This window comes from Condylura cristata, unplaced genomic scaffold (assembly GCF_000260355.1).
Source record: "Condylura cristata isolate star-nosed mole 26May11 unplaced genomic scaffold, ConCri1.0 scaffold00029, whole genome shotgun sequence".
Lineage (NCBI taxonomy): Eukaryota > Metazoa > Chordata > Mammalia > Eulipotyphla > Talpidae > Condylura > Condylura cristata.
In genome coordinates, this window is record NW_004567130.1 from 10,313,057 (window position 1) to 10,336,070 (window position 23,014).

A 23,014-nucleotide genomic window follows, 5' to 3' on the forward strand; every position below is an offset into this window, starting at 1 on the left:
AAAAAAAAAAGACCATTTCACTCATAGCTGGAATTTAAAGGATCAGGGAAAAAAGCTATTGTAATAAAATAAAAACAAAAATCAACAGTTATAAACCAGAGATATTCTACAGGGGTGAGAAGATAATAGGGTCATAACTGGGGCAGGAAGAGCGCACAGGACTATGGTGATGGCACATGGGTGATTTGGTGGTAGGCAATGTAGATACCATTGATGCTCTTGCTAACAGCGCAATTTCAGTAAGTCATGAAGAGGCTTCAAGGAAACTTGTTTGAGAGAAGAGAAATTAGAAAATAGCCCCTTTGAAGAGTTTAGAAATCAAAGAAGCAAGTATTAGCTGGATGGCAGAGTTTATTCTTCTTTTTTTTTTCTTTTCCTAAAGATTTATGTATACATAAAGAACTGGGGTATAGGCCAGAGGTGCAAGGGTGGGGGTGAGAGAGGATTCACTAAAGACAGAGTGGGGAGCAGAACAGGCAGATCCACTGAAATACACTGCCGAGGGGAGCAGCAGGTGGGTCACCTCCCTGGCTGGGGATTGAACTCATGCTGCAGTGGCTGTGATAGCTTCATAGTGTTGCACTTTAACCCGTTGCACCACCAGGAAGGACCCTGCAGAGTGGGGTCTTCATGGGAATGTTTGGTTGTTTTGAAAATCACTGCTTTACCACTTTCAGGAAATATTTTTGTGACTGTACTCTTCCCCTCTCCCCAACTTTTTTTTTTAGATTGATTTATTTATGCATACAAGAACTAGGGTATAGGGTAGAGGTGTAGGAAGTGAGAGGATTCACCAGAGACAGTGGGGAGCAGAACAGGCAGATGTACAGAAATCCACTGCTGAGGGGAGCAGCAGGAGGGGCAAGAGAAGTCTGCTGCGCCCTGTGGGTCAGCTCCCTGGCCGGGATTGAACTCGTGCTGCAGTGGCTGCCAATAGCTTGATGGTGTTGTGTCTTTAACCCCTGCACCACCAGGGAGGCCCCTAACTTTTTATTTTTGACAAAACCCAGTCCCAGAAAAAAAAACAACAACAGTGGATACTGTATATTCTTCACTAGTCTAACCCATTATTAATATTACATTGGCTTTCTCTTTGTATATAAATGTATCCCTTACATTTTAAAAACTGTAGATATAAAGGTTACCCTAACCACTTCAACTTTTGTCTTCTGAAATAAGAATGTTCTCCTGTATGACACAATATCATATCCAAAAAGCCTAATTTCCCCCAACACCATCCTACCTTTGCTGTCATTTTCCTGTTTTTCAGGCTTGGTCACAGTGGCAGGAACAGCTCCTGCATGTCTGGAGGGAGAGACGGAAGATGGTCTCTGCAGCAAGACATCACCAGCACTGGCAGAAGTGGAAATTCCTGAAGGCCTGGCTTCAGTACCTCCAGGTCCGCAGAGTTAAGAGACAGCAGCATGGTGAGGAGAAGTTCTGGGCTCGGTAGACCAACGGCCAAGCACAATGTCTGTGTTCCTACTGCCAGTGGTGCTAAATTTTTCAGGAGAGAAATAATAATATGCCACACATTTTGGAAAAAGGATATTAATTCAGGGACTATCGCACCCTTGATTCTTGTAGTTAACGCCATTTGGCTTTTTTTTAAAGATTTATTTATTTATACATGCAAAACTGTCGTACAGGCCAGAGGTATAGGGGTGAGAGGATTCACCAGAGACAGAGTGGGGAGCAGAACAGACAGATTGACGAAGTACACTGCTGAGGGGAGCAGCGGGCGGGTCAGGAGAGGTCTGCCTCGCCATGTGGGTCACCTCAAGGCAGGCGGGGACTGAACTTGCACTGAAGCTGCTGCCGGGAGCTTCATGGTGCTGCCCTTTAACCCATGCGCCACGAGGAGGGCCCTGGCCTTTTCTTCTGCCTACATATTTTATTCAACAGGGTTTCGATTATGCTATAAGTGCTGTCATTATTTTGATAATAGTATACATACAATTGTCTATCTTGTTCCCCCCCCACAACCAATCAACACTTTTCTGTATCTTCCTCAAAACTTTTTTTTTTTTTAATTAAAAAATTTTATAGAATGGCTTACCTTAATCTACTTGGCCATTCTTCTGTTGGTAGCTACTTGGATTGTTACTGTTTGTTCCCAATTATGCAAATGCATATGCTCTGTGATGTCGGCTTTTTTAATTAGTTTCCCACTTGGAGTTCAGAAGTAATAATACATGGGTTATGACCGCTGGTACTTTTTGTACTGCGTTTGTTGCACCTACTTAGAAATACTCTTAGAAGCTCTCTAGCTTTTATCTAGGTCTCCCTGCAGAAATCTAGAATTCCCAAACACTCTTGGGAGAGTTTCACTGTGTCCATTTGAGGGTAGTAATGGGGACCAACTGTCCCCTGTCCAAGTCTGGCCGGTGAAGGCATTAGGCTATTCAGCATAAGGAGATGCAAATTAATTTGAATCTGTAGTATTTGAATTTCAGGCCCACTTCCCTTCCACTCCCTGAACCTAAACTCCTCAGGCCATTAGCTACTTAGTGGTAAAAGGCAGGGAAGCTGGGACCAGACTCAGCCTGGTTGAAAGCTCAGAAAGTCTTTGCCGGCAAGTTGACCTAGCATATCCTCCACTTAGTCCCTCCTTGAAGTCTTGTCTAGGAGATAATCAGAAGAGACAAAAGTGAAATACGACCTTGAGAACATGCCAGGGGGCTTTATTCTTCCAGACACACCCTTCCTGCCTGTTGGGCTCTAGCCTACAGCCTTAACATTTAATATAACCTATGTTGTAGCCTCCTTCTCCCTAAAATTATACTTTTTCTCTTTGCCAGATAGGGGCTATAGCTAAGGATTTCCCAGTAACCCTCCTGTATTTAAAAAACTTAATGTACAGGCTTCCCTTGTGGTGCAGAGGTTAAAGTCTCAGCACTGTCAAGCTATTGTCAGCCACTGAGGCTTGAATGCGATCCCTGCCAGCCAGTGACCCACTCTGAGCAGCAGACCTCTCCAGTTTCGCCAGCTGCTCCCTCAGCAGTGTATTTCAGCACAGTGCCTGTTCTGCTCCCCACTCTCTCTGGTGAATCCTCTCAACCCCTGCATTTTTGGCCTACCCACCAGCTCTTGTATGCATAAATAAATAAAAATAAATATTAAAAAAAAACTAATTTTAGGATTCTTGGCGGGAAGAGTCTTGAGTCCCTTCTGTCTGCCATCAGTGGGATTCAGCTTGTCACAACGTGCTTGCAGCTCATCACCGCCAGCCTGGTGGGGGGCAGCTTGTAAGTTTATGTTCTCTGTTGCAGAGATGGCTGAGCGATTCCACCATGCCACTGTGCTGCAGACACATTTCTGTGATTGGCAGCGGGCCAGGGAGCAGAGGGAGCTCCTGCACACTCACCGAGCCCTGGTGGGAGCAGTGGCCAGGAGGATGGCGCTGAGGCGAGCCTTCGCCCACTGGAAACACTGTATCCTTCTTAGCCAGCATCCCTCTTCTTGGTTCCAGCCAAGAAGCTGGAACTAAGCAGTGGATAAAATAAGGATAAAATGAGTCGGGTGAAACATGGGACCGAGTGCCTGTACATTTGGGACATCGCTAATGTTTGTTGACTTTAAAATATTTAATTGGGACTATTCATACAAAAGAGTATGTATGACACACGTTTGTGATTTAAAGAATAACAGTGACACCTGTGGACCCACCACCCAACTTAGAGCATTACTCCTGTTCCTCCCTGATTACGCTTCCCGCCCCCACCCCAGGGGTAATTCCACTGTCTTGAATTTGATGTAACTTGCACTTTCTGAGTTTTTACTGTATGTAGATACTATGTATTGTTGCCTTAATGCTCATTGCAAACCTATGGAGTGGGTGTCCTTAGATCTTATTTTACTGATGAGGAAACAGATTCAGGAGGGCTTAGTGATTTGTCAGAGTCACATCAAGTCACTGGTAGAGCTGGGAGTTTGTAAATCGAGGCCTTGGAGTCTGGTCACGTGTAGCGTGTCCCCTCCTGCGGGTTGTGCCTGAGTCTGGAGTGGCCTGGATGTTCACCCATCTTTCCACTGAATTCTTGCTTAGTGTTAAACTCCTGCCTAAGTTCTGGAATATGAATGTTCTCAAAGACTGACAGTTCATTATATAGTGTGGAAAATAAGCAAGAAAATGGGTCTTTACAGTATGATGTGGTAAGTGTTATGTGTCAGGTCCTGCAAAGACCTGTTGTGAAGGTTCAACTTCACAAGGTATGAGCTATATTTAAATTCCAGGAGAAGACAAGCTCATCCGGCGAAGAGGTCAGGGAGGGCATGCCAGGCGAGAGGAGTGACACGAAGAGCATCTGAGGATGGGGCCAGGTCGGAGTGAGCTGCGTGGTGCAGACAGAGCAGCTGCGGCAGGCTAGCTAGAGGCATGCTCACGCAACCCCGTGGGGTCTGGTCGGGAGTTGGGGCTTCATCCTCACTCACGGCACCGGGGAGCTGCTGTACGTTACTCAGAAGAGAAGTAGTAGAGCAGATTCGTGCTTTAGAGGGGATCGTCCTAGGTTATCGTATGGGATCTCGCACAGGGAGACCAGTTATGTGGCATAGAGTTGGGACTGGCAGGAGACAGGACCATGCCTGAGGGTCAACTCGAATGAAGGTTGCAGGGCATGGGGCCTGCAGGCGCAGGATGGGGCAGGTGCAGCAGATTTAGGAGGAAACAGACGGACAGGCATCAGTAGATGGAGTTGGTGGGGGAAAGGTTTGAAAATAAGGTGTTTTTCTCTCCACTATCTGTCTGGATTGTAATACTGGAAAAGGGAGCAGGGGAGGAGGAGCAGCTTCTGCTTTTAAAATGTGGTTTTGAAGTGTTTCCTGAAATTGGTGGCAATTTATCTCAGATATATTGTTGCCTCTCATCAAATGGGCGTCAAAGGGGAGAAAGGCCAGGCCAGCTGTGGATGAAGCAACATGACTTCCCTTTGCCCACTCTTCTCTGGAGGAGTCAGAGGTGGACATCAGCCCACTTGGCCTCTCTGTTGCCCCCTCCAGCAGGCCCCCGCACGTGGGTCACTAGGCTGGCACTGTGTGGGGTGGGAACCTTGAGTGAGACCCTCAACTCCCTCACAGACGTGTTGCTGTGTGCAGAAGCAGCTGCCCAGTGGAAGGTGGCGGAAGAACACCACAGGTGCGGCCTGCTGGTAAGCTCGTCAGCCTTTCTCAGGCGTCTGCTCTTGGGGGCCATGTCAGGTTCTTTGAGTGGCTGCAGTTATATACTTAGCCTCAGTCCCGAGGCCCTCTTAAATCTAGGGTGTCTGTTTCATTTTGATCGGAGATGGCAGTCTTGCGAGGTAGAGGGCTTTGGAGCCTAAAGGAAGCTTTGAGATGATTTAGTTCTGGAGTTTTCTTCATGGAGGGCCCTGTTTTTACAGTTTGCAGCCTAATCTGTGAAATTGATCAAAGTAGAGAAGCTGAGGTGGAAGCAAGGTGTGGACGTCGGCCCTGTTCCCTTGGCTGCTCTCCCTGATCCTCAACACTTGAACTGATCTTCAGACACTCAGGACCCTGTGGGGGTGCACAGAGCATAAATCCTTGTTCTTTGTACTTTTGTCTTAGAACACTGAAACCAGGGTTTGGGGAATGGACTTCGCTTAGGCCACATGTGAGGCACTACTGATAATGCAGCGAGGCCTGCTGTCCTACCCAGCTCCCTCACTCACCAAGGGTTCCTTCTGCTCTGCTCTTGCAAAATTGCGTTATAATCATGAAAGCGTATGTGTGACCCAGGTTAAACACACAAACACAACAGGCCAAGATGATGTCTTCTTTCTGAGAGGCAGCGTTGATGCTTTACCCTCTCTTGATAGTGTTCTCTCCTGGCCCGAGGTGAGGGTGGTTGGGTCCCTCGCAGTACCCGTGGCGGTGGGGCGGGAGTCCAGCCGTTTCCTGCGAGCCCACCGTGTGGGCTGGCCCGTGTCAGGCTCCCAGGTGACTCTAGACAGACAGATGTTCTCAGGGCCTCGGGAGCAGCTGCTCGCCTTCTCACCTAGGCTCTGCTCCTTCGCCCGCTCTTAGCTTTCCGCTTCACCGACCCATAACTGCTTGTATGCTTCCTTCTTTTCACAGCGCTTTTGCTTCAGAGCATTGAAAGACCACACGGCCCGTGCCCATCTTCAGCGCATAAGGAGCAATCTCGCCCACCAGCAACACGACGCCTTGGTGAGGGCCTCTTTGCCAGGGTGTCTTCTCATCACCCGTCCCGTTTCTTTGACCTCTGTGCTCATGCATTTGTCCAAGCCTCCAGACCCTGAAACCTTGGTGCCCAGTTTCTTTAAAAATAATGACCAATAGAGAACTCTTGTTTTTGCCTTGCTTCATTCCGTTTTGTATCTGTTTGCTAAGAACATTGAATCAGAGGTCAGGGCCTGTGGATTCCAACCCTGACCCAGGAATGTACTTTAAGCCTTGAATTATAGGAGGCTTTGGTTGTGTTTACACTTTAAATCTGTTTTCTTTAGTTGTTTACTCACCTGAGTGCAACAGATGTCCTCTCTCTGCTTCTAGTTGTGTTTCAGGATGTAGGATGGCCCAGGTCCGTGTTAAGTGATCACACGTACAAAAAAATAGATAGGATGATGAAGTTCTGTATACTCTCTACCTAGATTCAGCAGTTGTTGATATTTGCTATATTTTCTTAGTTTTGGGGGGGATGAATCATTTTAAAGTTAGAGACAACATGACACATTACACCTAAATACTTCAGTAACCCTCACCCCAAAATAAGTTTCTCACATAACCACAATAGCCAAATCAGCCCTGACAAATTGAACAATAACTCCATAATATTATCCAGTACCTAGTCCCTACTCAGATTTCCCTGAATATCTTTTTAAACCAGAATTCTATTAGGAATTATTCATTATCGCATTTGGTTGTGTCTTTAAGGCTCTTAATCAACAGTAGTCTCCTGTTTTTTATTTTTTAGTTATAATAAGACTCAATATAAAACTCACCTCTTAATCTACTTTAAGTGTACAGTTCAGTGACATTAAGTACATTGACACTGTTGAGCAACCATCGCCACTGTCCACCTTTATGTTACAAAACAAAGCTGTGTCCTGTTCCGCTGCCCGTTCTTCTACCCCGGCCCCTGGGCACATCATTCCACTTTCCTTCTCTGCACCTTCGATGTATTTGTCTCAGATGTGAGTGTGTCTGGTTTGTTTCATTAAGCATCAGTGCACTTTTCTTTTTTCAATGATGTTGACTTTAGGAAAGAAGAGACCATTGATTTTGTACTGTGACCCATATTCTAGATTTATCTGTTACATCCTTTTGGGTAACTTAACTTTCCTTTAATCTGTGTAACCCCTATAAACTAAAAGATCCAAGACTTCATTAGATTGAAGTTTAACTTTTTCTGGCATGAATACTGAGTGGGGAACCAGGTCAGCGCATGTGATAAGATCAGTTTTAATTTCTAAATATTCAAATGGCATTGCCTTCCATGACATGATTACCAACTTGGGACTAATCTCCTCATTTTGATTTTCAGAAACTGGATTGGATCCACCTATTTGCTTAGCCATGACTATTTTGCAAGACTGAGTGGGCCTTGCAAGACTGAGTGCCCTCTTAAAATAACCCTGCCTTGGGTTGCTTATGGTCTTTTGGAGGGAAGATTTGCTAATTTACAAGTTAAAAGGTCATTTTTCCTTTTCCCCAGTACATTTCCGTTTCCTTCTTGTTCTGCCTCAGCTGTTGCGTAGGTTCTGGAACCTCTGGAAGTCTCGGATTGAGCAGAGGGAGGAGACAGAGCAGCTCCCCTTACTGCATGCGGCCTGGAACCACTGCAGGTGGGGACTCTGGCCTCATCCCTGGCTCCCCTGAACTCGCATCGGCTGGCTCGCTGCTCTCCAGGCGCGACGACCTGCCTTCCGTGTGTGCCTGCCGCGGGTTCCGGAAGGCCCCGGTGCGCCAGTGGCTCCCGAGCTTGCGTTTCCTTTTGAATAAACAAGTGGGAGATGGCGTAAGGATGTTTACACTGGTCCGTGGCTGCCATGGTTTGAGGCGTGCGCCTGCCAGCTCACCCCTCAGTCCTTCATCATACTTGAGTAGTGTTCGTATCTTAGAGCTCCTGATGATGTTGAAGAGGAGGGTTGGGCTGGGGACATATGTGGGCTGGTTGATTGGTCTTGCAGAGTACAGACACGGTCAACTTTTAAGATTCAATTATTCAGTTAAATAAAAGCTCTGCATGTCCATGAGCAAAACAGAGTGTGTAGGAAGGAAAGTATGAAGTTAAAAATTAAACATCCTGAATACCTCCCTGGTATCCCTTAATCTTATTCTTTACAGGTAAACACTAGTGACTCTTTGCTGCCAGAAACGTTCAGCTGACCCCCTTTCTTAATAGTGTAGTCAACTTGATCTGCAGTTCTAGGTCCGATTTTTGGAGCATATTTTAATGGATCAGTGCAAAATCCTAATATTTCACTGATTCAACTTGGAGTTATCGAAGTCTATCGTTACTGTAAGTGCTGGTTTATAAACCTGGTTCTCACTCTCAGAAAGCACTGTATTCAAGAGAACATGTCACAGACCTGGTGGGCCTAAATAAACCCCCAAGTTTGGCCATAAAACCAAAAAGTTGTAGATATTTGGTGGCTATCATACATATTTATTAAGTTCCAGAGACATCATGTTTGGTGGTCTTACTAGGTTTACAAGAATGTTGTCAAAATTGTGGGGCAAGCCTCAGTTCAAAAATAGGGGCTCACAGATTTCACGTTAGATCTCAGGTTTTTATTCCCTTCTCCTAAAATGAAACTAGTGAACCCCTAGATTTAACTGCACTCAGACTTACCTGCCTTAAAAACAAAAGAAAAAATTTAAAAACCTGAAGACAGAATCAGCAGGATCTTGATGGTCTGCGTTTTATTTCAGAATAACGCTGCTACGCAAGTGTGTCCAGTTGTGGTTGCAGTGTTTGCAGAAGCGGCGACACAAGCAGGTTTGGATACTTCACACACACAGCTCTGCTGCGTACAGTCTTGGGTCCATTTGCTTTGGAAAGCATCTTGGAAAGGGCCTGTGCCGAGGTCTGGGTGTTCTGATACGGAGAGAGCCAGCCGTACCACACTCAACGCTGTTTCCCTAGTATCTCTGGTGGTTTCAGCAAGGTTGTGTAACTCCCGTTCCTTTAACTGCTGAAAAATGCGGCTTTTCTCAGATGAGCTCTTGTCACCCTTGCCATTCTTGTCTGGACTCCTTCCTTGCTTATGTAGTACTTCACCTTCCTGGCACCCAGTGGGACCTCAAGAAGCTATTGGGAGAGGTGCAGAGCTTAAGTGCTGTAGCCCAGTGCTGAGCAGGACCTCTGGTGGGTGGGAGGACGTCGGCGTGGGGGTCAGGCTGCAGCCCAGTAAAGGCACATTGAGAAAGATGGATTCAGTGCATCTCAAAAGGCTGAGTGGCTGCTGTGCCTCACACTGCACTGGGCACTGAGGGTACAGCTGTGGTACACATCCCGGCCTGTCACATAGCACTGGGGCCAGATGAGCGTGACCTTGAAGGCCAGCTCTAGCGACGAGTACAGCTGACTGGATGCTGACTGGGGAGCATTCTGAGGCTTCCTTGGAACCCGGGAGTATGTGTCCCACTGAGACGTCTGCTAGGGCGTCGTGGGTGAAAGTGCTGTTGCCCCAAACCAGACAAACCACGCTCCTCCCGGTTGTTTTCATGCTGTCGTCCCCACCCTCACTTACGCCTGCTGCTGGGGCCTTGCATGTGAATCTAAAATTTTAGCTGGTTCCTTATAGCTTGGGAGTAGGATCCAGGTTTCCTTTGGTAGTTGGTAGCCCTACTTCTCTCCCTTTCTTGTTCCCTCTCTTTCTGCCTTCACCACTACCCTGACAGCTTAGCTGCGGGTCCTCCCTGCATGCATTCTGCTCTCCCACCTCTCTGTGCACCTGCAGTCCTGTTTCCTTGCTACCTTTAGTGCAGGTATTACCTCCTCCTCCCCCGCCTGCCTCCCAGCCCCCTGCAGCTTTATCAGCGGGTTCATCATGCAGTTATGTGCTGGTCTCCCCCCGGCAGTCTGTGAACTCCTTAAGGGTACAAGTTGTCTCTTTCTTGTCGGCCCAGCACAGTGTTGGTGTAGGGGGTAGTGTCTGACTAGTATTTGGACAAATGAATGAACAAACGCGTGAACAGATAAACACACTGCTTCACAGTTGTCGTCAGAGATCACCGCGGTTTGGGGTCTGGGTGGTACTAGGCAGCCCTGGCTTCCTCCTGTGTCACCCTTGCGGGCCACACCTAGACAGTGCCTCAGAGTTGCTACATTCTTTGTTGTCCTTTTGAATTACGTGACTGTTTTGAAAGGACATTACTACTTGGTCTCCTAAGCCTGTTTAAAGCCAGCTCACCAAAATGTAGAGAGACCTGCTAGAAAAGGATGAGAGCACCAGAGCTGAAAGGTGGTATTTAGGCCCTCCCTGGAGGCGCAGAGGGTTAAAGCACAGCACTGAAAAGCCAGCTGCAGCTACTTCAGCACGTGTTAGATCCCCGCCCCTGGAGGTGACCCAGATGGCGCAGCGGACCTCTCCTGTCCTTTCCGCTGCTCCTCCTCGAGAGATTCTAAAAGTGGGGTGAGAATTATCTAGAGTTTCTTCACTCGCATGTCTGATTCCTGGGCTGCAGTGGCTAGAAGACTGGGCTCAACTGTAACTGTTACCCAGAATGTCACCTTCACTGTACTCTGTTGGTCAAAGCAGTCATTGTTCCACCCAGATTCCAGGGGATGGGACATAAAGTGAGAGGACTTCTCAGGGGAAAAAGGCCAAAGAGTCTGCAGTCATACTTTAAAACTACCATGTGTACACATAGCTTTCCCTTCCCCTCCCCCAGAGTTACGGGTTGTGGAAACAAAAATTCTTAATGTCAGTTTTCTGTCTTCCTATTGATTTACCAGTAAAAGAGCAGGCTTCTGTGATAAAGCTACTTGAAGGATATGTATGACAAGTACTAAGAAAATCAAAGACGTATTACAGGGTGAGAACAATATTTACATGGTATATAACAAAGGACTAAGAGTCCTCGAGGCTCCTGAAGCCTGGCTACACTGATGTTAAATGCTGAAACGCAGTAAAACAGGCAAGGACTGTGACACCTGACCCTGGGGATGTCTGCACATCCATGCATGCTTGACCCACTTTAACACAAATTTTTTACCCATAACTGGCAAAGATGATAACAGTATTTGATATTTTCATCAGTTTTATGGAGGAAGCAACCCTCCTTCAAGAGTGTGACCTTGACAGGTCATTTTTTTAAATGTACAAATAATGTGCCTTTTTTCTCTTAAGCTGTTGCAGGCCAGGGCAGACGATCATTTCCAGCAGAGAGCCCTGCCTGTAGCCTTCCGGGCATGGAAAGCATCCTGGCAGTGGAGCCAGCAGGAAAGCGCCCGTGACGCGAGAGCAGCACGCTTCCACAGGTCGGTCCGATCTGTCACCCCAGTGTCATTTGTGCTGTTGATCAGCCTCCTGGCCCCAGACCATAATTCTTTCTGGTATTTCAATTATGTGGGCTTGTTGACTTCACCAGCTGGAAGAGACAGCCAGTTTTTCACCTGTGAAGACTTTTTTCTGTCCTGATTACAAGCTTTTAAGATCGCCTGGGTTTATGCTCTCCCTCAGTACTAGCCACTGTGAGCGCCACTAAAGCTGCCCAGTAGCTTTTTGGATCAGAATAGAGTTGAGTTTGGCATCACTTTGGTAGGCATTCTTGACTAATTTCTTTAAAACACTTGGTTCTTGTGCTAGATCTTTTTTGAAGTCTTGAAATTACAGATTTCAACAAAATTAGGTTGGGCAAGACCATACAGAGAGCTAATCTCTTCTGCTCCCACAGGGACTAAAGCAGGCCCATAGCAGGTTTTACTGCCTAATGGTGGAACTCAATGAAGAGATACTTGCTGTGAGTCTGCCAGTGTGGTGAGCATTATGTTTTAGGAGCGAGGAAACAAGTCTCTAAACTCATTCACCACTGAGATCATCCTCTTCATGAACAATTTCCTTCTCACAGAGGCCCTGAGAACAGGTTCAGGATGATGAATGACTCACCGTGTAGCACAACCAGGGAGCAGCAATCAAGGCTTGAACCCAGATCTCCCCAATGCTGGTGTCCATGTCATTTCTGCTAGGTCAAGGTCTTCCTCTTGATCTGGTAGAAACTAGATGACTGTCGGAACTGTAAATTTTTGTAAGGAGGTAAGACTGATCCGTGAGAAACAACAGAGGAAGGATTCAAGAGAACAGATGCATGCGTCCTCAGTTTTGTCAGCCACAAGTTCTTGTGGAGCTCACAGGTAGCGCTGAGGGCATTTGGGGAGTACCTAGAGAGGTTTCCCGTGAGAGGACAGGTGGCCAGGCGTCCCGTTGTTAAATATTATAGAAGGGTGAGGAGGGCCTGACTGAGGTAATTTCCTGGTCCCATAGAGAGGAATTTGAGCAGCCGCACGCAGCTCGCAAGTGACTGGAGACTGCCCTGAGCGTGCACATCCGCTTAGGTCTGAGAAGCAAGAGACATTTCCAGACATGGATGGCTTACGCTTTTAACCACCTAAGGAACCAATTCAGAGGCATGAAGTACATTCACGGAATTACACAACCATAACCACTTCCATTTCTGGAAATTTTCACCATCTACAGCATAAACTTTGTCCCTGGTAAAGACCTTTACCCATTAATAATCTGTAAATTTGAACACTGCACCCATAAATAAATTCTGTACCCTTAAGTAACGTCACATTTCTCTCCATTCCATGATAAGCTCCTGATCTACTTTCTGGCTCTAGATTTACCTATTCTAGGTGCTTCATACAAGTGGAATCACATGTTTGTCCTCTAGTGTCTCGCCTGCTTCACTCAGCACGGTGTATTGCAGCACGTGTAAGAGTTTAATGTTAGTTGAACTGCTGTATGGATGGACCAATTTATCATCCATGTGTTGGTGGACACTTGCGTTGTTCCCTCTTGGCTTCTATAATATTGTGGTGAACAGAAGTGTGCATACCTTTGTTTAAGGTCCTGTTTTTAGTCCTGGGGTGGAATTTCCGGGTCTACAGCATCTGTGTTGAGGGGCTCTGAGCCACTTGGCTCATTGTTGTACTTCCTGTTTTTCTGCTAAGATTCCCTGTCTCGTAACCAATTTTGTTCATCATTTCATCTAAGTACTGGAACTTATATATAAGTAGCTATTTATAAGTGTTTACTGATTCTAACATTTGGGTCATCAATTCTTTTGGTAGCATCTTTTCTTTCAAAGATCTATTTATTCATGCATACAAGAACTGGAGTACAGGCCAGAGGGTGCAGCGGGTGAGAGGATTCACCAGAGACAGAGTGGGGAGCAGAACAGGCGGGTTGACTTAAGTACACTGCTGAGGGGACTATTAAGGGGAGTGGTGGACAAGACAGGAGAGGTCTGCTGCGCCATGTGGGTCAGCTCCCTAGCTGGGGATGAAACTCATGCTGCAGTGGCTGTGGATAGATTCATAGTGCTGTGTTTTAACCTTTTGTGCCACCAGGGAGGCCCTATAGCATTTTTTTCTTTAAAGGGTGTTGTATTTTGTTACAGAAAATGATGGTTTCTGTTTGTCTTGGTAGTTCCTGTTCACCTCTCAAGTTTGGTTTTATAGTTTCTCTCCATGGATCTTTTTAATTTTGTCTTTGGTGTTAAGTCATGGCCCTTTAACCCAAAGGCTTAGCCTTTCTTAGTTTTGAGGTCCCTAACCAGGTCTTTCCATTCTGACTAGGCTGAAACTCCACTTTCCAGCCCTTCCAACCTCTGTTAATTCCACTCAGCTCTTAGCACTACAGTGGCCATTTTGTCTGCCCTCATTTGGAGGATCTATGGACCCTCACATAGAATTCTGGAAATTCCCTCTGTGGCAAGGTGTCCACGAGAAAGCCATGCATGTGAGGACGGCCTCCCTCGGCCAAGGGCATCTCGTAGCCAAGGTAGCACTGAGGTTTAGACAGTTGGGACGACAGGGTTAGGTCTCCTCCCACCCAGGCCTAGAGAGGTTATGGGTCCATATGGGCCTACCCCTCCCGCCTGGAGCTTCAGCCTGTGTCTCCTCAGCCTGCACTGTCATGCTGTCCAGAAAGTACCCCCAGACAGAAAGCCTAGGCCACCAAGGGACTCGCCTGTGTGTTTACCACTTCTCAAGGGTCAGTCTGCACTGCCTGTTGTCCAGAGTCTGAAAACAATTTGTCTCATAGACTTCGTGCCATTTCGTGATACCTGGCTGGAGGTAAACCCAGGGCCAGTTGCGGTGTGTCTTGGCTGTAAGTGGAGGTCTTTGTACTGGGCAATATAATGAGTGTGATGTGTTAAATGCCAGGGAAGCCCTTCCTGCTACCCTCTAGCTTTGGTCCTGATAGTTTTGCCAAAGTGCAGCCCCTGGTGGATGTGACTGGTTGTCCCAGAGTAGCTTTGTAGGCTTTGACTTAGACATGAGGAGTGGGTGAGAAAGTCACAGTTCCCAAACCAGTCTCCTGCCCTGCTCACCTTGAACACTTGCTGAAAATACTGTCTCCTGGGCCGCCTCAGACCTGCCCCTAAGCCTTGGGGGGCTGACGTCTGGCCGGTCAGCCCAGATCGGAAATGCCGCACCGAGTGGCTGTTGAGCTCTACTAGTAATTAGTGCGGCGCAACCAGCCAATATGCGCAGTCAAGGGAGGGTCATTTTTCAGAGTCCCTGGCTAACATCAGAAATAAGTTAAAACGGTCTGGGGCAGGGGCCTCCCTGATGGCGCAGGGGTTAAAGACAGTGCTGTCAGGCTCTCTGAAGCCACTGTGCCACGAGTTCAATCCCCACGCAGGGAGCCGACCCACAGGGCACAGCAGCCCTCCTCTGTCCCGCCCGCCGCTCCCCTCAGCAGTGGATTTCAGTCGATCTGCCTGTTCTGCTCCCCACTCTGTCTCTGATGAATCCTCTTACCTCCCACATGTCTGGCCTGTACCCCAGTTCTTGTATTCATAAATAATTAAAAAATGAAAGTATTAGTTGTAGGATTTTAGCCTTTGTTTTCAGCTTTCCTTTTCCTCACCTGAGCTTATTTGCCTCTTCTGCAATATTCCATTTTGAACTTCTTGTCCTTTTGGAGTTATTTTATTTAAAGTACTGATAATCATTTGTGTTTTTAGGGAAATGGTAGAAAAGCAAGTACTTGCTATTTGGTGGCAGAAGACGTTTCAATGTCAAGAAAACCGCTTGGCAGAGAGAATGGTAAGTGATTCTCCCTGAGGAGGTGCCCAGGGTGGGCAGTGCAGTTTCAAGACCCACCCACACCTGGGCACCTGCCTGCCTTGTTAGTGTTCACCAATAACGTTGGAGCCGAGGCAGCTTCTCAATGTCCATTTCTGGCGCCTTGGCCGTTGTCTGTGGTGGCTTCTGTGTCCCTTCCGCCTTGAGGCATTCTGTCCTCCCATCCTGTCACAGGCCATCCTTCATGCAGAACGGCAGCTTCTACGAAGGTCCTGGTCCACGTGGTGCCAGCAGACGACCGCACATCGCCGGGAGAGGCTGTGGCAAGCAGCGGCCTGTGCCCACCACCGCCGCGGGCGGCTCAGGAGGGCTTTCTGTGTCTGGAGGGAAAGTGCCAGAGGGCGCAGGACAGAGTGAGTGGCTGGTTCTGCCTGAGGTGTTCATCCCATCTCACGCCACTTTCACCAAAGCACTGTTAGCAGGGAACGCCTGCCAGCAGGTCATGTTAGCTTCAGCCCTAGTTTTAAGTTCCAGAAAGTCAACCTGAGACAGCCTGGGCAAAACTGGGGTTGGGCGACAGGATATTGGGGTGCCTGGGGACCATACTAGCTACTTGGAGCCAAGGTCCCAATGATAGGCCCATCCCGCTTGCCTGTGGGGCTATTTGCAGTGAGCATGGTTAGGGACGAGGGGGGCGGATCTGTTTTGGGTAGCTGACCCCTTAGCACCAGCAGTATAGCCGGGAGGGCCCGGTGTGGCGCTCCGCCTCGCCACTGATAGCAGGAACGGGGCGACGGCCCACACAGACAGAGCAGACACTGTCCGCCTGTCTGGCTCCTCTTTGTGCCCCGATGAGCTCCCACCTCTCAGGCTGTAGCTGACCTCCCCAGTCACCTGCACACAAACTTCTTCAGCGGTGCCAGGAGCCCCCTGAATGTACACCTGACTGTGTGCACATTCCTGGGAGGAGAGCCCAAACCAGAGCCCCGTGTATAAGAACCACCAGGCAGGGGCCGGGCTGCGGTGGTGCCCACGAGGTGCCTTCGGTCGGCCGCACTGCAGCGCTGAGCTCCAACCGTCCCGCAGGAGGCTGGGCAGTGTGCTGGCCGCGGATTTCCACTCAGCACGGCTCCGGCGTGGGACCTGGAACAGGTGGCGGGAGGTGAGGCTCAGCACAGCCCCCCGCTGTGGCCGGAGGAGCCACGCGTCGGTGACTCAGCGCCATATGGCTCCTCCATGGTCGCTCGGAAACACCTGCTCTGAGGCCAGCCGCGGGTGAAGAAGCGCTCACCTGGCTCAGGTCCCGCATTCTGCCAGGTGCCTGTGTCCTGACCTGTACTTACTGATCTGAAATTCCTGATCTGGCCACTTACAGGCATTTAATTCGGGGTCAAAAAGAGTGCTTGACAGTGCCTGAGCATTTGCTTCTCCTGATCCCCCGGCCTCTTGTGAGGACCCTGTCCATACATGAGGCTGCTGGGGCCTCTGGGTTCAGCCCCTTCCCTGAGCCCGCCCAGACTGTAAGTGCCAGCGAGGCTGAGCTGCCTCCTGCGTGGGCCCCGCCCTCAGTGGGGGAACCTCTCCTCGCTTGGTGTCTGGCCTGCGAGCGCCAAGTGGCAGAAGCTCATGCCAGCCGACCCGCCTCAGCACGCCTTGCTGCACAGGGCGTGACAGACCTAGGGGTAGCAGTCATGGCTGTCCCCCAGACCCCTGCCTCTGGGGTCCCTCAAGGAGGGGCTTCCCTCCCTTGTTCTCTCTGCCCCTCCCCAAACAGCAATTCAGCAAGGCTCCAGCAGAGCCGATGCCCAGTCGGCCTTGTAGGGGAATGGCAGTGCCAGTCCCGGCTCCACCATGTGAAGACCGTGTTGCCAGGGGCAGCAGCCTTGTGACACACTGGCCCCTGGCACAGGGGTCCAGTGGTTTGACCTGGGGACAGGGACCTTCTGCTAAGGATGTTGTCTGAGCATTTCCTGGGCTCTTGACTGGGGGCGCGGGGCCTGCCCTTACCCTTTGCGGGGAGCGCTCCTGTTGAGAACGCACCTCAGGCCTGCCTGGACACAGGAGAGGTGCCGGCCTGTGTCGCTTCCAGTCTGCCTGTCTCCTGCAGCGTTACCAGAGCAGAGTGCGGCGCATCCTACAAGAGGTGGCGGCGAGGGAGAGCGCGTGCAGGAGACAGCTGCTGCGGTGAGTGTCCCTTGTCTCCCAGGCCCAGCCTGAGGGAGAGGGCGACGCTGGAGCCAGGTGGAGCATAGGCCTGTGTCCTTGTGCTGTTCAAATCATGGACTTTTGGGTTTTTTTGAAGATTTATTTTTTTATGCATACAAAGCTGGGGTGCAGGCCAGAGGTACAGGGGGTGAGAGGATTCACCAGAGACAGAGTGGGGAGCAGAACAGGTGATCCACTGGAATACACTGCTGAGGGGAGCAGCGGGCAGGTCAGGAGAGGTCTGCCAGGCCAAGTGGGTCAGCTGCCTGGCTGGGGATCGAACTCAGGCTGCAGTGGCTGCTATAGCTTCGTAGTGCTGCATCTTAGCCCCTTGTGCCAACAGGGAGGCCCCAGATGAAGGTTTTGACTTCTCCTCAGCAAGCACTTCACGCTCTGGTTTTCTCTCACACCTTAGCCCCTGCTGCGAGCAGAGCCGGGCCTCTAGGGAGCAGCTGTCGCCTGGATGCCCGCACCATCTCTGTTTGTCTTCCTTCTCTGTGCACTTTCCCCTCCCACTTCATAGTGCAAGACTCAGCGCCTCAAAGCGGCATTTAATCTCCCTTGCTGCGTGAGCTTCCAGTCCCCTCCCTAATGCGGCTGCAGGCCCTTCACTGACTCTCAGAATCATCTCTCAGCCCCAGGCCCCGTCTGCATCTCTTCTCTCCCTGGAGGTCACTTAAGCTGCCTTGACGCAGTCCCCACCACGAGCCCGTCCTCCACCTCTGCGGAGGCGGCCTCTCGAGCGCTCCCACCCATTCCACTCTCCTCCTTGCTCTGTCTGTTCAGCACACACTGCTCCAGGCTGTCTGGACAGTGGGCTTGTGAACTTGAGACACTTATGTCCCCGCTTCAGAGTCCCGTGAAGAACTTACCCAGCTCCTCAGGCTCTGTGGAATAAGCCAGACTCCCCGAACTGCTAAACAGCCTCAGTTTCCCTGTCTCTTTGTCCGCCTCTCACTGTGCCTGAATCACCATCATTGTCCTCACCGTCTGGTCATGGCTCTGTGTTCCCCTGGTGTCTCTTTCTCTGGCGCCCTGAATGCTCCCCAGTGCCTGGTGCAGAGCAGCGCTCAGCCGCATGAGGATGGCTGTCAGCCCCAGGCGCCACCACAGGGTGCCCTTGATTTGGGTGAGCTGAGGAGCGAGGGGGCATTCACAGAAACCCTGTCGCCCTCTTTCCCGGCCTGTGTCCCTGCAGGAAGGTGCTGCGTCGCTGGAGAGAGAACACCATTGCTCGTGTAGAGGAGGCAAAGAAAACCTCTCAAGCCAGAGCTCACTACAGCAGGGCCTTATGTTCCCAGGTGCGGCACTGGGAGGGCGGCTGGCCACGGAGGAGGGCTGGGACCAGGTTCCCGAGGGCAGTGCCAGCCTCCGGACAGGGAACCTGGAGAATGGGCTGACTGCCTCCAGGCGTAAGCCGTGAGCGTCTGGGTTTTGTACCCGTTTGTCTCATTCTCAAGTATGAGCCAAAGTCGATTAAAGTAAAAGCACAGCATCCTGGGAGGGAGCTAGTTCTCGTCAGAACAGTGCCTTCTGCTCGTGGTGTTCTCTGCTGGGGTAGGCAGGTAAGCCCCTGCGCTGTCTCCTCACCTGCCAGGAGCTTGCTCCCGCCTGCCGGCCTTGCTGGCCCTGCCGCCACTTGCTAGACAGCACCGAGCCTTCGGGAATGTAAGGTCACCATCACTGTTCATGGGAAGTGCTAACGCGGTGCCACGTGGCGGGCCTCGTGGTCAGGATGTAGCTGTGGGGAGAAAAGTTGTTCCAAGAAAGGGTGCGTTCAGAGAAGTGAAACGGCAGCGGTGGCCCCTGACCGCAGGGATGTTCAGGAGGAAGCAGTTTTTAGGAGCCCTGAGCAGCCAGAAGGCCTCGGCGGGCCAGGGCTGGCCCTGGCAACCGTGAGCCGCCTCCTGCTAGGACTGATGCCACGCCAGGGCCCGTCTCTCCCTGGCCAGCTGTGCGTCCCTGCCCTGGAGGCAGCGTCCGACTCTGCTGTGCTTCGGGCTTGGGACGTGAAAGGACTCTGGTGGCCGGGAGCAGCGCCGGGTGTGAAGTGTTCTCTTTCGTGACTCGTGTCCCCTGTGTGAAAGGGGGCAGCTTGTGTGTTTAGCAAACAGCGCGATGGATCTCCGCGTGATGACTTTATGGCGCGGTATAAAGTAACGGGGAGAAACGTCCCACGGCCTGAGCCACTGGGCTGCTGTGGGCTCCGGGCTCGCGTGTGGTCTGCGTGGATGGCAGGCCCTTCCAGGGCGTGTGACCAGCGTGTCCACCACTCAGCTTCGGTCCAGGGCACAGTGAAGCCGGCTCCTCAGGGAGGCAGGGTGTGCCATGACCGCCTCTCTGTTCTGTGTGACCTACAGGTTCTTGTCCAGTGGCGGGAGACCGTGTCAGTGCAGATATACTACAGACAGCAGGAGGACTGTGCCATCAGGGAGGCCCGGAGCGTGCTGGAGAGGGGTAAGCAGGGCCTCTGGAAGCAGGTCGGGTTGAGGGGGGACGGTGAAGGACTGCCTTGGGAGCGCTGTCTCCTTGTGAAGTTTTCTGTGGCTGCAACGGCAAAAGCATGTGGGCAGGAAGTTGTTCTCTCAGTTCTGAAGTTCTCTCAGGTCTGCAGGGTGTTGACAGGGCCATGCTTTTGGGGGGTCCCTGCTCTTCCAGCTTTGGGGCTGCCTGCAGCCCTTGGTGCTCTTGGCTCGTGGGCTGGTGGCTCCAGCCTCGGCCTGTGGCAGTGGCAGTCTCCATCTCCCCGGACACCAGCTGTACATATGCCTATTAAGGATCCACCCTACTCCAGGATGATTCTGGGTCCTCTCTCCAAATAAGGCACATTCTGAGTTTCCAGGCAGACGCATTTGGGAGGGCAGCTGGCCAGCCCAGCCCAGCACAGCAGTCCGTTCCCAAATGATGGCCACGTCGCTTGTTAAAATGAAAGGTCGCGATTGAGATCTACAGACACACAGATGAAGCTGGACGTGGGAGTTCGAGGTGGTTGGGTGTCACGACAGGAAAGCCCTTCCCGGCGCTGCTCCTTGTCAGCCCGCCCCACTGTGCCGGGTCCTGCTTACCTGCCTTCTTTGGCCTTGGTGTTTCGGGCCCAGAGACTTGCTCCACTGGCCCACAGCCTGCCCCAACAGCCTGAGGACAGCGGCCCAGACAGGAGCCTCCGCAGTGGGGGACTGACCGTGTGAGGGACGACGTGTGGCCAGAGTGAGAATATAGATGAAATGGAAGCTGTTAGAGCCGGGCTTAGAGGAAGTGATTCAACAGTTTGCTCCAGAGCAAAACAATCACTTTGGTTTAGTTCTGACTGTAGTGTTTGCTGATGGGCACAGACCCCTGCTGTTCTCTGACTGAACCCCTGAGTCTGCTCTACCCTCAGCCAGCTCGCCAGCCACCCCTCACCCCACAAACCAGTGTTGCATTTCCAGTTCACTCTAGACAGGAGCCCAGGGGTTTGGCCCATCCCGGGGCCTCTGTTTGGGATGTGGCAGCCGGTGGTGAGAGGCCTTGCCAATTCAGGTCAGGTGGCCGCAGGGGAGTTGGAGGTGACAGGCGTGAGGTACAGGCTGAAGCTCCTTACCAGTGGAGGGCTGTGAGGCATCCGCGGCACACCTGGGGTCACCATGAGCATGTCCTCAGCACGCAGTGAGTGCCCCTTAGTGAAGGCCCCTGCGTCTCAGGCACACCCTAGGAAGGGGGGGGAACCAAGGGCAGAGCTGCCCCTAGTTGTGGGGGTCACGCGCAGCGCACGACCTCAGCTGGTCCCCTCTCTGTGCCTCAGTTTCTTCATCTGGGGTTGTCCCCAGTGAGACTGATACTTGGTTCTTGGAAAAGTCACAATGTCATTTTCTGTCTTTCAAGCAAAAAAATGTCATAACTTTCCAAAAACCTAGTATGTCCTCACTTGCAAGCAGCATGGGCACTCTGGCAGGCTCCAGGCCGTGACCCTGACCCTGGAGGTCCCACAGAGGCCTCACTGGGCATCAGTGGTCTGACATCGGCAGTTTTCTGTTTCTAAGAGAAATGTATCACAAGGCCTAAGAAAAATACTGAAAGTTTAAAAGTAGAAGCAGGTGCTTGCTCCCCGAGAGGATCTGGTGGCAAAAGGCCAGGCTGCGTCTTCCGTGGGTCTCTGAGCCTCGGCTTCCTGCGTGGGAGCCGTCAGCACCGTCACTCCCTCGGGGCGCCGCGGCCCACGTCACAGCTGGTGGCTCGCTGCCTCTGGGGACACAGGCACCTGGGGCTGTCCTACAGTGGCCGCTGTCCACAGATGGTGTCCCCAAGAGTCTGGGCCAGCACCCCAACTCCACCTTCTGCACGCTCTAATTGACTTCGCCAGCGCAAAGCCGTTCATATTGATCCTGCAGACTTTCTAATTGGCTACAGGCTCTCTCAGGACCTGGTTTCGGCGCTGGCTGGCCCGCGGCCAGAGGGTGGCCCGGCAGCGGGAGCAGCTGGAGAAGGCATCGCTGCACCACCGCCGGACACTGCTGCTGGCAGCCCTGGCCCGGTGGAAGGCCTACTGCCTGGACCGCGTCAGGAGGAAGGTCAGGCTGCTGCAACTCCCCCACCTGACCACCTCAAGAGCCAGGATGGGAGCTGGGTGGTCAGGGGCCCTGTGGACACTGGCTGCGGGCGCAGGGGAGGCTTTCTGGGTGCTTACTGCGGCACCGGGGAAGCTCACCTTAGGGCCCAGGCTCCTCAGGTAGAAGGAGGGACCCCATCCTCTGAAGCCGTGGCTGCTCAGGGCTGGGGGACGGTGCAGTCTTCTGGACCCTACCTGGTGCAGGGGCCCTTGGTGTCTTGCCCGGGGGTTGCCCCAGGTGTCTGGGCAGGGCAGCTGATTGCTCCTGGAGCTCCTGCGCCATTCTCTCCCCAGCTCCTGCAGAGGCTGGGCACCCAGCTCCGGGCCCGGGCACTCCGCCGCTCCTGCTTCTGTCAGTGGAAGCTGCAGGTGGGAGCCTCAGCACACCCTGCGGTCCCTCCCCCTCTCCCTCCTGAGCCCCAACCTCCTGGTCTGTCACCCAAGTCCAGGGCTTCCAACCCTTAAGCTCCTTCTCAAGTCACTTCCTGCTCTCTTCTGCTGTGATCTGAAGATCCATCTCTGCAGTGGCACGTTAAAAAAAAAAAATCCGTCGGAACAGCACCCCCAGAGTAACAGGAATGCGTTTTACGTCTTTGCAAGGCCTCAGTAAAGCTCCCGTGGCGGCATTGTGCCCGCAAACCTGTGCAGGCCCCGCCCGCCTCTCTAGACCGGCACAGGGCAGCTGCTCTCACCACTCCTGAGTCCACCATTCTGGGCCAGGCAGGCTGGGCTCTCCTGGGGAGGGGGGAGCCCCCACGGGGTCAGGGCAGCCCTCGCGGAGGGGGTTTCAGTCACCCCCTGCTCTGGCCCACAGCTGCTGAACAGGCGGCGGGAGCAGCAGGGCACAGCGCGGGCCTTGTGGTTCTGGTCCTTCTGTCTGCAGGCGAAGGTAACGGGCTCCCCGGGTGGGGACAGCACCCGGTGGGACATGGGGGGACTGTGGGCACAGCCCCAGGAGTCTGCAGGGAGAGCTGGGCCTCACCCCTCCTTCCCCC

General features: G+C 51.7%; 1 protein-coding gene across 1 annotated transcript in view; it reads left to right on the forward strand.

Moving 5' to 3' along the window:
• Positions 1 to 23,014, forward strand: part of SFI1 (Sfi1 homolog, spindle assembly associated (yeast)) — a 61,332-nt gene that overhangs the window by 34,439 nt on the left and 3,879 nt on the right. Inside the window, exons 9-26 of the mRNA XM_012730835.1 lie at positions 1,271 to 1,427; positions 3,273 to 3,434; positions 5,080 to 5,150; positions 6,076 to 6,168; positions 7,708 to 7,805; positions 8,896 to 8,962; positions 11,319 to 11,449; positions 15,169 to 15,250; positions 15,464 to 15,642; positions 16,316 to 16,500; positions 16,761 to 16,897; positions 17,004 to 17,037; positions 17,263 to 17,413; positions 18,633 to 18,735; positions 19,795 to 19,891; positions 21,821 to 21,981; positions 22,314 to 22,388; positions 22,834 to 22,908. Coding sequence (XP_012586289.1) covers positions 1,271 to 1,427; positions 3,273 to 3,434; positions 5,080 to 5,150; positions 6,076 to 6,168; positions 7,708 to 7,805; positions 8,896 to 8,962; positions 11,319 to 11,449; positions 15,169 to 15,250; positions 15,464 to 15,642; positions 16,316 to 16,500; positions 16,761 to 16,897; positions 17,004 to 17,037; positions 17,263 to 17,413; positions 18,633 to 18,735; positions 19,795 to 19,891; positions 21,821 to 21,981; positions 22,314 to 22,388; positions 22,834 to 22,908 — 2,058 coding nt within the window. The remainder of the gene's footprint in view (positions 1 to 1,270; positions 1,428 to 3,272; positions 3,435 to 5,079; positions 5,151 to 6,075; positions 6,169 to 7,707; positions 7,806 to 8,895; positions 8,963 to 11,318; positions 11,450 to 15,168; positions 15,251 to 15,463; positions 15,643 to 16,315; positions 16,501 to 16,760; positions 16,898 to 17,003; positions 17,038 to 17,262; positions 17,414 to 18,632; positions 18,736 to 19,794; positions 19,892 to 21,820; positions 21,982 to 22,313; positions 22,389 to 22,833; positions 22,909 to 23,014) is intronic.